Below are 15,253 nucleotides of genomic sequence, written 5' to 3' on the forward strand. Positions count from 1 at the left end.
TTATCATATGGCATCAAGGTTGCTACCATCAAACTGAGAGAACCAGGATGGGTGAGCACAAAAGCCAGTAAAGAGGAGATTCAGCAGGTATAAGAACATAACCCGAAGTCAAAATTCTTTGGGTGTGGCTATGTTTACATCATACCGACTGGACATAAATAAACCAGAAGCTTATTGTAGTTAATAGTACAAATATAAAAATGCACAATTCCCACACACCACCCTTTTATTAATACCTTGTATTGCTATGGTACATTTGTTACAATTGATTAAAGTGTTATTTTATGCATGATTGTTCTGCAAACACACAACTTCTCTAATTAAAAAAAAGAAGTAGAAGCCTTATAAGTGTTTGTGGAAACTAATCACCAAAGACAGTATCCAAGACAGTTCTACAAAAGTTTGAGATTGTTGACCACACTTCAAATATCTCTTCTTCTTATTCTCGTTATTGAAGCTCTGTTGTAGTCATTTTAAATTTTACTTAACTAGTGTTTTCAGTCAAAAAGGTAAAAATATTCCCAAGTGTAGGAAAGGTATAAAATAAAAAGTAAATCTCCTTCCCAACCTAGACTTTTAGTTCCCCAGGGTCCCTTCCCAGAAACATTCAATGGTAATAGTTTTTTCCAGAAAAAAGTCCTTCCCAAACACTGGCATATATATCCTTTCCACTTTTTTCTAAAAAGGAACATATTTAGTACAGTGTTCTACTGTTTTATGGAACCATATATCTTGGAGATATTGCCATATCAGTACTCATAGAACTTTTACTTCCTTTTCATAGCTGCGTATTATTCCACTATATACTGCACTAAAATTTTTGATTCAAAATAATTCTTTTAAGGTAAGGAAATTACCCATTATTCTTATTGTTGCAAATACATCCCCTTTTTCATTTGTCTTTTGACTTTGTTTTATAACTCTGTGTTAAAAAAATAACAACCCAATAGGAAAATGAGTAATGGATGTGAACAAACAAATTGAAATACAAAAGACAGACTTAAGAAAAGATGTTCAACTTTCCAACATTTAAAAAATGAAACTGAAGCAAGAATTAGACAAATCTGTATTGGCAAATATGAAAAAAAGCATGATATTATTCTAAATTTTTACATAGTCAAATTAATTAATGTTTTCTTTTATGGCTTTTGGGATTTATGTCTTAGGTGGAAGGCCTTCTCCACTTTAAGAATACTAAAAGCTGTCTCATTTTCTTTTAATACTTTGATGGTTGGTTTTTTACATTTAAAGCTTAATCCAACTAGAATTTATATAAGTGGTACGGCAAGAATCTAGCTGCTTTTTCCTCATTTTATTTTTTTCCAGAAAGCTAAGTAGTTGTCACAAAAGTATTTATTAAATAATCCATCTTTTCCTATTAATGGTCATTTTAAATATAATTTTGCCAGCTGCAAATCATTTCAAAGCAGAGTATAGCTTTAGAAAATCTAGGAAATGATATTGTCTAGAAACATATTTTTTTAGGAAGGACAGGGGATTAAGCCCGGGACTTTGTACATGTGAAATATGCAGTCAACCACTGAGCTACTCCCGCTCCACTAGAAACATACTATTTAACTAACACATCTTAGTAAATGTTATCTATTATTAACACCAATGAAAATAACTCTGAATGGCAGCGTGGCATGTGTTAAGGGAATCACTGAATACACCTATGATTAATGGCCAATATTACTTTTGCTATAGAGATATTCCATCTACAATTTTTATTGGCATGATTTGCTTCCAGATATAGAAGAAATGCTTTCTATTGCATTATGATAAGTTCCTTATTTATTTATGCTGTTAATAAAAGAGTCAGAATAATTTTTTTCCTGAAGTTTCCCTGCTACAGTGCATATAAAAGAAATACTGATAGTTTACAGAGGTAGGACACCATGAGGAACATGGTAAAAATAGTTTAGATTAAGGAAAGGGCTCATCAGAAAGCTGCTATTCACATATCTTGAAACCTTGGGAAGCTAAGACACAGGAAGCTAAGGGTGAGGGGGCACTATTCCAGAATACTGGCTCAGAAGCCTGAAAAGTTCTAGGTGAAACAGAGACAAATGGCTGTTTCATTTCTGGCCTTGAAGCCTAAAAGTGGCTATCTATTGAAACTACTGGTTAAAAACACATATTCTAATCATAACATTCTCATTTTAACAGCTGTGTACTGCATTGTTAATAATACTGCTTAAAAGAAATACATGCATTTATTTCAAAGGGATAAAATTCCTACCATTCTTTATTATAAAGACATGACTGAAAAATTCAATTTCTACCTTTTTTTATAAAAGATCTAGTCTCTCTAAACTCTTTATTTCCCTTTTTTTATCTCTCCTGCCTATGTTTATAATTATGTGTTCTATTTTTTTTTTTCATACCTAGAGAAAGTCAATCCTTATTGCTCCTAGAATTTTATATCTGAAAGGGATGTAAAAGAATATAAGACTGCAGAGAAGTAATAACATACTTGGTCCAAGACAGAAGAAAAGCTTATAAAATATTAATAGGCATTTTTAAAGAATACATTGCTGAATACAAGCTTATATTGACATTTATATTTAAAAACTGTGGATGTTCAAAATAAAACTGTGTACACACTTGCTAGAATGGCTAAAAATGGTAAAAAATTGGAAAGTAAGTATGGGTAAGGATGTGAACAAATGGGAACTCTTGTACATTGCTGGTGGGAATATAAAATAGTGCAGCTGCTGTGGAAAACAGTTTGGCAGTTCCTCAGACAGTTAAACACAGAGTTACCATATGATCCAGCAAATTCCACCTATAGGTATACATCCAAGAGAAATGAAAACAAATGTCTGCAGGAAAAATCTGTACACGATAGTTATTGCAGCCTAATTCATAATAGCCCTAAGTAGGAACAACCCAAATGTCCATCAATGGATGAATGGATAGGTAAATTTTTTTTTTTTTAAAGATTTATTTATTTATTTAATTTCCCCCCCCTCCCCTGGTTGTCTGTTCTTGGTGTCTATTGGCTGCGTCTTGTTTCTTTGTCCGCTTCTGTTGTCGTTGGCGGCACGGGAAGTGTGGGCGGCGCCATTCCTGGGCAGGCTGCTCTTTCTTTTCACGCTGGGCGGCTTTCCTCACGGGCGCACTCCTTTGCGCGTGGGGCTCCCGCACGCGGGGGACACCCTTGCGTGGCACGGCACTCCTTGCGCGCATCAGCACTGCGCATGGCCAGCTCCACACGGGTCAAGGAGGCCCGGGGTTTGAACCGCGGACCTCCCATGTGGTAGACGGACGCCCTAACCACTGGGCCAAAGTCCGTTTCCCCTGGATAGGTAAATTGTGGTATATTTTATAATGGAGTTTTATTCAGCTATAAAAAGGAATAAAGTACTGATACAGGCTACAGCCTGAATGAACCTAGAAAACATTATACTAAGTGAAAAGCTAGACACAAAGGTTACATACTATATGATTCCTTTTATATGGACAGAATAGACAAATCTATAGAGAAAGAAAGCAGATTAATGGTTGCCACGGAATGTGGGCAAGGGGGAAATGGGAAGTGATTATTTGATGGATGTGGGGTATTCTTTTGGAGTAATGGAAAAGTTCAGAAATTAGAGAGAGGAGATGATTGCCTGGAACTAAGAATGCACTAAATGCCACTGAATTGTACATTGTAAAATGACTGATTGTATGGTTATGAATTACACCTCAATCTTTTTTAAAAGTGAGAGGGAAAAACTGTGGATGTTTGAAAAATTAAAGGTATCTCCAATACAATAATGAAACTCTTTTGTTAAAACCCAACTCAGGAAAATGGGAAATGACGTCTTGTTTTCCACAGTAATCCAAGTGATTTTGCTGTCTTTCTTTTAAGATAGAAAATATTTGTTTTCTAAATTTTCTTGAAAGAGAAAAATTCTATTTTACAAAAGTCAACATCTTGTCTTTAAAATCCACTCCTCGGGAAGTGAATATGGCTCAACAGATATAGTGTCCACCTACCATATAGGAGGTGCAAGGGTTCGATACCCAGGGCCTCCTGGCTCGTGTGGTGAGCTGGCCCACGCGCAGTGCTACTGCACACAAACAGTGCCGGCCCACACAGGGATGCCCCCACATAAGGGTGCTCCCCGTGCAAAGAGTGGCCCCTGTGCTAGGCGAGCCGCCCTGCACAAAACCGCAGCCTGCCCAGGAGTGGTGCCACAAATATGGAGAACTGACGCAGAAAGATGACGCAACAAAAAGAGACACAGATCCCTAGTGCCAGCTGATGAGAATACAAGCAGATACAAAAGAAACACAGCAAATGGACAGAGAGAGCAGACAATGGGGGGGGGGGTGGATAAATAAAATAAAATCCATTCCTTCCTCCTCCTGCCTTCACCATCTCTGTTAATGGAATAAAGATTTTCAGTCTCTAGAGTGAAACCTCAATCATATCATCTCTAATATTATTCTCCCATGTTTTCTTTCACATTCATGCCATCCTTTCCATTCCCACAACTTCCCACTGCAAGGAGTCATCCTGGACTCTTATTCCCACAGCCAGTCTGTCAGCTAATCATTCAAAATATGAGAATTTGACCACTTCTCACTGCCTCCACTGCTACCACCCTGGCCCAAGCCACTATCATCTCTCAAGTGGTTACTGTACTAGTTTCTTCTCTGGTCTTTTCACTTCTGCCCTTGACCTCCAGCATCAATCTATTCTCAATATAGTAGCCTGTGATCATGTCACTCCTCAATTCAAAACTTCCCATGCCTTCCTAATTCAGGAAAAGTTGAAGATCTTAAACTGGTCCCACATCCCTACTACCACCCTGTAACTGCTCTTCCCATCAAGGCACTCAGGGGGCTCCGGCCTAACTGGCCTGCTTGCCAGGTGGGCTCCTTCCTTCTGCCCTTTACACTTGCTCTTCTCTTTGCTTGGAACGCTTGTCCCTAAGATATTGCATTGCTCATTCCTTCACATCTTTATTCAAAAAAGTTATCTTTCCCAAGGTTTTTCCTGGACATTCTTTCTGAGCTTTCACCATCCTTCCCCTGCCTTTTCAAGTCCTTCTTGCCTACTTTATTTTTTCTCTATAACACATGATACTATCTAACTTACTATATGCTTTACTTATTTATGTAGTTTATTGTTGGTCTCCCTGACTGGAATGTAACTCCATGAGGTAAGGATTTTTATTTTATGTTCTTTGTCATATTCCCAATGCCCAGAAAGAGCATTGAATTTTGTTGAATGAATGAATGAATATAGTATTAAATTAACACATGAACAAAAGAACAACTTCAGCTTGGGCTCTCCCTGCATCTTCCCTGGTCTCCTGCCAGCAGTAGCTAGCCACTATAATCAGTCCTAAACACCACAAATCAGTAGTTTAACTATCACATGTTTGATCCCAATGCTGCTCTGATTAAAACCTAAGTAAGTCTCCAGTTCATGGGACTTACCCAGGACAACTAACAAGGAGAAGATGACCAACCATGACTATCTCAAGGAACAGAGTCTGCAACTGCAAGCAACAAAGTCCCATCCATCTGCCCTATGGGACCTAAGCCCCTTCTCAAATAGAGGTAGAGAGGGCATTATCATCAAAGCATCCTCAGGATTGGGAAATGGACAATGGACTGGAGTAGACTTAACAACAGTTGTTCTACTCTAGGTTTGCTGTGATCCTAACAGTGGAAGAACTTTTATCATGGATGTGGAAGCAATGGCCACTGGAGGTTCTGAGTAGAGGGAGAGGGAAAAATAGGTGCGATTTGGGAGCATTTTTGGGACTTGGGAATTATCCTGAATGACATTTCAATGACAGACACAGGCTACTGTATATCATGTAATAACTTGCAAAAATGTGTGGGACAGAGTGTAAACTATGATGTAAACTATAATCATCACTTAGTGGCCATGCTCCAAGATGTGTTTAATTGTAACAAATGTACCACACTAATGAAGGATGTTGCTGATGTGGGAAAATGTGAGAGGGCTAGGGAGCAGGGCATATGGGAATCCCCTATATTTTTTGTGTAACATTTATGTAATCTAAGTTTAAAATTAAAAAAGTATATTTAAATAAAAAGAATATGGTAATACACGGGAAAATTACAACTAATATAACTTATGGACAATAGTTAACAGAAGTAGTGTAATATTTTTGTATCAATTCTAAGAGTACAATAGGGGGGTATAATGGGATAAGGGATTTTTCCTTTTGGAGTAATGAAAATGTTCTAAAACTGACTCAGGTAATGACAGCACAACTCTGTGATGAAATTAAAAGCCACTGAGGGTACACTTTGAATTTACTGTACAAGGCGTTGGACTGTATAACATAGTGAATCCTGCGGTGGATGATGGACTGTGGTTAACAGAATAAGAGATCATTTTCTCATGAACTATAACAAATACATAACTAATACAAGGTATTACTATTGGGAGGATTGGGGGGAAATACACCAAATGAAGATATGGACTACAGTTACCAGTAATATTTCGATGATGCTCTTTCATCATTTGTAACAAATATTCCAAAACAATGCAAGGTGTTGGTGGTGGGGTGATGTGTGGGAACCCTGTATGATGATATGCATGTTTGTTTTGTAAGTTCACAACTTTTACTACATACTTATTGTTTATGTATGTTCATGTATGAATGATAAACTTCAATGAATTTTTAAAGGAAAAACAAAACAAAAAATCTAAGTAGGGAGGAGATATAGCCCAAGTGATTGAGCGCCTGCTTTCCAGGTATGAAGTCCTGGGTTCAATCCCCCGCCCTGGTACCTAAAAAAACCAAAATAAAACAAAAACAAAACAAAACAAAAAAAACCTAAGTAGCTCCCAACTGCCACCATGGTCTAGTAAGGAAAGTTCAATTCTCTAGAATGCATCAAGACCCTTCATAATCAGGATATTCTTTTCTAACCTCTTTTTATTATATCCTATTCTTATATCTTGTTTTGTAGACCAGTGTTTCCCAAACTTGAGTAACTCATGGGACCTTTTTAAAGAGAAACATTTCTCAGTAACTGTCAAGGTTGCATCCAAGGATCCTACTTTGAGAAACACTAATTAAAGAAAGTGATATGCTAATCAATAAAAAAGTATTTTAATTGAAGAGTATTAGTGGTATAATCAAAATGAAAATAAAATTTTAAAATCTTCATAAAACACGTACCTCCTAAGAATAATTCCATAGAACTGGTTACAAAACCACCACTGTACACAAATGAAACTACTTACCTTTCTCAGAAGAGGCCTGTGCTTACCTGCTTCCATGTCTTCATTCCTGCTGTTTTCAGCCTGGAATTACCTTTCCTCTAACTACATTTATCAACATTCTACTCATTCTTCAATGCCTAGTTTAATTAGTACCTCCTTTAAGAACACTTATTTTTGATACTCTTAGTCAAAACTTCTCCCAGGGCATTTTATAGCTTTTCTATACTATTAACTATATGATTCTCCTTATGTTATACCATTATCCTCCCACAGTTATACCTTCTAGAGAGCATGAAGATTAACTTGTTCTTTTTTTTTTAATTGACACAACTGTATAGTTTCTTACATGACACCTAATAAATGTCCAATGAATTATCATGTAGAGTATAAAATAAGTGCTTCTATAAATATGACTCTCTACTGATCCTCCTAACAATGGGACTGTTTACTAAAAGCTTATAGCCAAACATATATAGTATACTCATAATGAAAGAGAAAAGTAGGGGGAAATTTTTTAAGGTTTTTAGGATTTACCTTCTTTTAAGCATTAAATCTGATATAGGTATGCATCTTAGACCAGTTCCCAAAACCATAAGGAAGGATGTCAGAAGCACAGTTATCCGAAGACCTAAAATGAAACAAAAATATATAGATTATTTTCTATTTCCTCTTCAAGTAAGTCCAATATTAGGAATAATGATTTTTTAAACTCAATCATACTAATACTATATTCCAATATTATGTCTTTTTAAAATAATTCCCAACATGGGTGAGGAGAGGGGGCTCTATATGCTGAATATGAAATTATTCTAACTTCAGTAGAAAATTTGAATGATCATATCAAAGACAGAATGAGAAATTCTACTAACCTCAAGTTTTCAAAATAAAGGGCTAATATGCTTGTTTTTTCAGACATAACACTTTAAAAATATAGAAAATAACTTTAAAGGTCTAGATACTTTTAGTTTTATATCACCAATATAAAAATTCTAACTGTTAATAAAAATCTCTAAATTGTCTCTAAAAAGCAATGTAATGTGACAGATTATTGCTTTAAATTTTCTCAAAAAGTTACAACTGGCCAATTACATATTTTATCTAACATTCAGCTACTGTTTGTCACAGAGTCATAGGAAGTGACCCTCTAAAAGTCTTTGATTATTAATTTAATAATGGTCTTTTTATATTTCTTGATAACATAAATTAGATAGCTTTATCCTTTGTATTCCAAATACGATCAATTAAAAAAATGTGTAACAAGGGTCAGTCACATAGATAACGGCAAAGAAAGTGGAATTATCTGTACAGAATCAAAGAGCATTCTATCACAGTACTCTCTTCATCCACGAAAAATAATATTATTTCAACATACAAGAATTTCAGAATTTATTCCTAGCCTCAGAGAAGTCTGTTATCAAAACAAATATTTCTCACTCTTGAAAAGTACATTTAGATTATGACCCACTGTGGCAGTCAGATTATTTTATGAATCCCAAAAAGAGAAAGATTATATTTGTAAACTATTCCTCTGGGTGTGATACCCTTTGATTGCATTAAATTCAGTTGAAGGGCCCTGGATTAGATTGCTTGATAAGATTGCTTTAGAGCATCTGATTGGACTACATCAGGTTGAGTCATACCCTCTTGCTGGATATGACATAAAAGAACTCACAGGGACAGACACAGGAAAAGGGAGTTGCCAAGTTTGATTCTGCTGCATGAGAGAAAGGACTGCAGGAAAACAGAAGCCCCCGGGAGGCTGAAAGAGGCTGGGCTCACAGTACAGCTCAAGAGGAGTCAAACCCTATCCCTGATTGCTCACTGCTGAGCTCCAAGAGATGGCAGATTCTTGAGGCAAAAGCAGAGACCTCCGCAGAGCTCAGTGGCCATTTTGTTTCACCAGGTGGCAACAATGCCAGGATCAATAGTAGCTGAGTTTTGTAAGAAAGCATCTCTGCTGATGCCTTGATATGACATTTCATGGCCTTGGAACTGTAAGTTTTACCCCAAATAAATGCCCATTATAAAAGCCAACAGATTTCTGGTACTGTGCATCAGCAGGCTTTTGGCAAACTAAATTACCCACTGTGATTACAAAGTTTTATCACATGTAGATCCTCATTTTCCCCTCTAATCCTTACTTTTTCCTTCACAGTTAGATAGCCTACCATCTTCCAGTCATTGGGAACTTGCTACTACTTCATGAATCCTTTGTCTATTTTAATGAAATACTAAAGTCAGCTTCTCACTTCTGAATCAGTGCATTTCATTCTATCTTGATTACCATAGTTCAGTAAAGCATCAACTAGTACTTACTTACTGTTTGTAGCAACCACTTCTAACAAGTGGCTCACACTAAATAGGAGTGGCAAAGGTAACCACATTTCTTCAAATTTCTCAAATTTCTTCAAATATTCACATTTCTTCAAATTTCTTCAAATATTCAACAGCTTCTTTTTTTTTTTTTAATTTTTCCCCACCCCTGCCCTGCTATTTTTGCTGTTTGTGTCCATTTGCTGTGTGATTTCTCTTTTTTTGTCTTCTCTTCTCATCTTCCTCCTCTAGGATACAGAGGGATTTGATCCTGGGGGCCTCTGATGTGGAGAGAGAGGTCCCTTGTCAATTGCACCACCTCAGTTCCTAGTCTCTGCTGCACTTCACTTCGACTCTCCCCTTTGTTTTTCTTTTATTGTGCCATCATCTTACTGCATGACTCACTTGTGCGGGCGCTGGTTCACCGCGTGGGCACTCACATGAGCACTTGGCTTACCATGCAGGCACTCACGTGGGCACTTGGCTCACCACACAGGCATTTGTGCGGGCACTCAGCTCACCACGTGGGTACTGGCTCACTGTGCAGGCATGCTTTCTCTTCTTCTTTTTCACCAGGAGGTCCCAGAGATCGAACCTGGGTCCTCCCACATGGTAGGCGGAAGCCTTATCACTTGAGCTACATCTGCTTCCCTCAACAGCTTCTTAAACAATATCACACAGAGAATGGCCTGAACCTTTCTTGGTTTGTCAAACTTTTCTTGGAAATTAGGAGATGGTTAAATGGATTTTCAAAAGGTTTGTCTGCTTGAAGAAAACTGAAAGTCAAGAAAACTATAACTTATGCAGATAAACATAGCAAGGAAAATACACTTGATATCCAGACCAGTAGCAGACATGCTTCATTGAGGATAATCTGTGATATGAGCTGAGTTAACTTTATAATATTCTTACATAATCTGAATATGAGTAATATAATTTAGCGGGACTACTACAGAAAACTGGGCTCATTTGCTGCTTCTACTAAGAGAAAACAGATTTTTAAACCATATTATGGCCACAGGAAATAGAGCATGATTAATAAAAAGTACATACACAGTTGTAAATATCCTAAAATTGCAAAATGTTGCCCTTATAAAATTATACTGAGTGTCTCATGAGATAATTTAATAAAATTTTATAGATCTGGGACTAAAAGGCTTATATTCTCCATATTTTTTCCCTAAATATTTTGATCATAATTAAGGTAAACAGTCACCAAGAGAGAAGTGGAAATTTGTCTATGGCCATATGGTCTAAATAACTAGCCTGCTGGTATTACCACTGAAGATTAGCACTTTTTTTTTTTACTCAATTATACTTTTTGTCAAATATATGACAATATAACAGGTAATATAAACATTTAAAATGAAGAAGTTGTAAAAAGTTAATTATTAAAACAGCCTTGCAGATACAGCTTGGTGGCTTTCTTGTTTATTCTGAATTGTTTCCAGGTGTTGCTCACTCTATCCCAGTTGATACTCAGTCTTGAATAGATTGCTTTCTTCATCTCATCCAAATCTTGACAAAGCATAACTCAAAAATTCCAGGTAATTAAAAAGATATCAGGGAAGCGGATGTGGCTCAGCAGATAGAACGTCTGCCTACCATATAGGAGGTCCAGGGTTCAAATCCAAGGCCTCCTGGCCCATGTGGTGAGCTGGCCCACAGACAGTGCTGCAAATGCTCAAGGAATGCCGTGCCACACAGGGATGTCCCCCACATAGGGGAGCCCCACATGCAAGGAGTGTGCCCTGCAAAGAGAACTGCCTCACATGAAAAAAGTGCAGCCAGCCCAGGAGTGGCACTGCACACACAGAGAGCTGATGCAGCAAGATGATGCAACAAAAAGAGACACAGATTCCCAGTGCTGCCAAGAATGCAGGCAAACATAGAAGAATATACAGCAAATGGACACAAGAGAGCAGACAATGTGAGTGGGGGAGAAAGGAGAGAGAAATAAATTTAAAAAAACACAAAATCTTAAAAAAAAAAAAAGATATCAGATAACCTTGGGTAGGATAGGTATGCAAACTCAAAGAAAATTGGCTTTTTAGACACTGAGGATCTTTATATAAATAAGTCCCAAGTGGTTACAGTACTAGGTTGTGAAGGCAAAATCATCTGATAAAAGGAATTAAAGGTATAAGAACAATTTTGGAAAAACTGACATAATTTAAAACAAAAATAAATTCTATTCAAATAGAATAAATTCTATTCAAATCCATAATCTAGAGACTTCCTTTCGATGGATGAGACAGATAAGCCCTTTTCCTGGGGCCTATTTGGTATAGAAATCGAAGACCCCTACAACAGTTGGCTTAAGAATCAGGATTTGGGGGGGTGAGGAGTGGGATATATGGGAATCTCTTATGTTTTTTTAATGTAACATTTTGTGTGATCTATGTATCTTTTAAAAAAAAAAAAAAAGAATAAAAAGGGGGAAAAAGAAGTAAAGGAAAGGCTAAAAAATAAAAAATAAAAGGATCAGGATGCGAAGTTGATTGAAAAACAACCAACCAACCAAACACATCCAGAGCAGAAGCCTGGGAAATCAGCAATGGTCACAAAGGTTGGCTGGTAAGCACCCTTCCCCAGATTCCCCATTTGGAGGGAAAAGGAAATCTGTTTGCTCCTGACAAGATCCACAGCTCATCTAGTTTGAACAGTGAATGCCACATCATCCCAAATCTGCCTTGGACTATTAGTCTATTGGGACTAATCACACTCTACTTGTTTTCTGGTTTATGTAAGGACCTTGAGGTATTCAGTAAGGCATCTAGATCCCCTTCTCTGACCTCATCTCCCCCACCTCCCCAACTCTTGAAACCTTCCCACTGTGCCTTTGGAAACACTCAGTCATAATCAGCAGAATCCTTTATGTTCTCAATCTCTCCTCTTCACCTTCTTACTATCAATGAAACCTCTCCCCTGAAGGTATTGATTCCCTTCCCACTTCCAGATCACTTTTACTCTCTCCTCCCTAAAGCTCCTCAGTATTTTTTCTCCTTAAATAATTTGATTACGGTTTTAAACAATTTGATTATGATGTGCATTGGTATAGTTTTCCTCATGTTTCTTCTGCTGAGATTCTTGAATTTCTTAGATTTGTAAGTTTACAGATATCATCAAATTTGAAAAATTTCTGCCATTACCTCTATAAATTTTTTTTTTTGCTTTACTCCATTTCACTCCATCTACCCCCTCACGTCTCTTCTTCTAGGACTCCAATTATGTGTCTATCAGGCTTTTAAAAGTGTCTCACAACTCACTAATACACTGCTCTTTTTTTTAAGTCCTTTTCTATGTTCCATTTTTGATAACATCTACTGCTATGTACTCAAGTTCACTGATATTTTCTTCTGCAGTATCTAACATGCTGTTAATCCTGCCCTGTGTATCTTTCATTTCAGACATATTTTTCATCCAAAGAAGTTTAATATGGGTTAAAAATATATATATTTCCATGTCTCTCCTTAACATGTTCAAGCTTTCTTCTACCTTCTTGAGTCTATGGCTTATATTTATAGTGGCTGTTTTGATGTCCTTGTCTACTAATTCTATCATCTGTGTCATTTGCATCTGTTGCTATTGGGTGATTTTTCTCCTCTTCATTGGATGTATTTTCCTGATTCTTTGCATGCTTGCTAATTTCTGATTTGGATGCCAGACATTCTAAATTTTACTTTGAGTGATGGGTTTTCTTTGAACTCCTTTTTGTTATTTAAAAAAAAATATTTTGAACTATATTCTGAGATGCAGTTAAGTTACTTGGATACAACTGGATCTTTCCAAGACTTACTTTTAAGCTTTATTTGGTTGCAACAGAGCAGCCTTTGGTTTTGGGCTAATTTATCTCTCATAAGTTATGTATTATGAAGTTTCTTCATTCTGGCTGTTGTGAATACGAACTATTCTTGCCCCTGTGTGAGCTTTGGAAATTGTTCAGTCTGCTCCTTTTCAGTGGTTGTTTCTTCAGCCTTAGACAATTTCCTCACATGTATATGCTGATCAGTTCTCAACTGAAGATTCAAGAGGAACTCCCTGTAGATCCAGAGCTTTCTCTGTGCAGTTTTCTCTTCTAGGATACTATACCCTAACAATTCTAGTTCTCTTAGGTCTCTTCAAATTCTCAATTATATCTTCTCAACTTAGGCTCTGTTTGGGTTCCCCATCTCTACACTGTTATCTGCCTGGAAATTATCTTTAGGCAATAAATACAGACAATCAGAGATCACTGTCTTGTGCTGCCTACTGTCCAATCTATATTACTACCATTTTTTGTTGCAGTTGTCTACAGATCACCATACCCGTCCCCAAGTCATTCACCTTACTTCTTGACGACTTCAGGGCTTATTATTCTTCCCTATGACACTATTATTTCCTAAATCTTGGTGATTTCAATATCCACTAGATGATCCTTTCGATATCCTAGCTTCTCTGTTCCCTGACCTCTTCTCTCATGATCAGGCATCCACCACCTAAGGTCATACTTTGACCTTCTCTTTACCATAACTACACCCGCAACATAATTTCAGTTGCAAGCACCCCATTCTTCAAACATGAGCTCCACTCTTTTTAGTTACGCTCCCCTCAGTACTCTAATACCAATTCTTGACTCAGTAAAAATGGGTCATTTTGGAGCCTTTTTATACTCACCTCACATGCTCTCTTATATTCTTTAACCCAGGCTTAGATTCCATGGTCCATTGGAATATCACTCTAGCATATACTACCTACTCCCGGCCTGTACTTTCTTAGTTTTACTCTTAGTTCCAACTCTGGTTAAATCTCTTTCTCTCCCAACTCTGTTCATGCCTGTACTTGCAGAACAGCTTGGAGGAAAATACATACCTATGCTGACTGATCTCACTTGAAATTAGTGGCCAATAACTTAAAGTGGATCCTTAGCACTGCCCAACATCCCTACTAAAATTCCTGCATCCATGTGTTCACCACTTTCCTAGAAAATTGTTTCATTGCTTATCCTCCCTCTTCAATCGACCAATCACTGCTCCTCTATCCTCACTTGACAGGTAATATTTTGCTTCCTATTTTCTGAAGAACATAACTTTCACAAGCTCCCATCACTGACTACCTGTACCTGTAGCTACACTCACCACCTTCCTCTCAGTTACTACTGAAGAACTAACTGTCAATGGTCCTAACTAAGGCCAACTTGTGCTCCGGAGGATCTCATCTCATTCCATCTTGATTGCTCAAGGGCATAGCTACAGCGGTTTCCCTCCAGCTTCCTTATTCCCACCCCCACTCTCCCATTCTACTGGATCCATGCATTACAGAGATATGCTTCACTATCTCTTATATGTAAAAAAAAAAAAGTCTCAACTCCACATTCCCTCTGACTACTGCCCTATTCCTCTGCTGCCTTTTATGGCATAACTTCTTGAAAGAAATGCCTCCTTTTACTGTCTAATTCCTCTCCTTACATTTTATTTTGAACTCACTCCCATACTCAACTGAGACTGTTCTTATAAAGGACACCAAAGATCCAAAGACCTCCGTGTTGCTAAAGCCAAAGTTCTAGTCTCAGTCCTCACTGGCTGATTTTTCCTTATCTCCCCAACTTCTAAATGTGAGAAAGCCCCAGGGCTTAGTCCTCAGCTCTCTTCTGGAGCTACACCTCTTACCACAGGTGATGTCATCTAGTTCCAAGGCTTTAAATACCATTTATAGGCTGACAACCCCCAAATTTATACCTCAGGCCTCTCC

General features: G+C 37.4%; 1 protein-coding gene across 1 annotated transcript in view; it reads right to left on the bottom strand.

Moving 5' to 3' along the window:
• The window catches only part of SLC49A4 (solute carrier family 49 member 4), a 140,635-nt gene that overhangs the window by 110,293 nt on the left and 15,089 nt on the right, over positions 1-15,253 (bottom strand). The window contains exon 2 of the mRNA XM_004467150.5: positions 7,745-7,838. Within this exon, the coding sequence (XP_004467207.1) occupies positions 7,745-7,838 (94 nt within the window). The remainder of the gene's footprint in view (positions 1-7,744; positions 7,839-15,253) is intronic.

Source organism: Dasypus novemcinctus, chromosome 4, assembly GCF_030445035.2.
Source record: "Dasypus novemcinctus isolate mDasNov1 chromosome 4, mDasNov1.1.hap2, whole genome shotgun sequence".
Taxonomy (NCBI): Eukaryota; Metazoa; Chordata; class Mammalia; order Cingulata; family Dasypodidae; genus Dasypus; species Dasypus novemcinctus.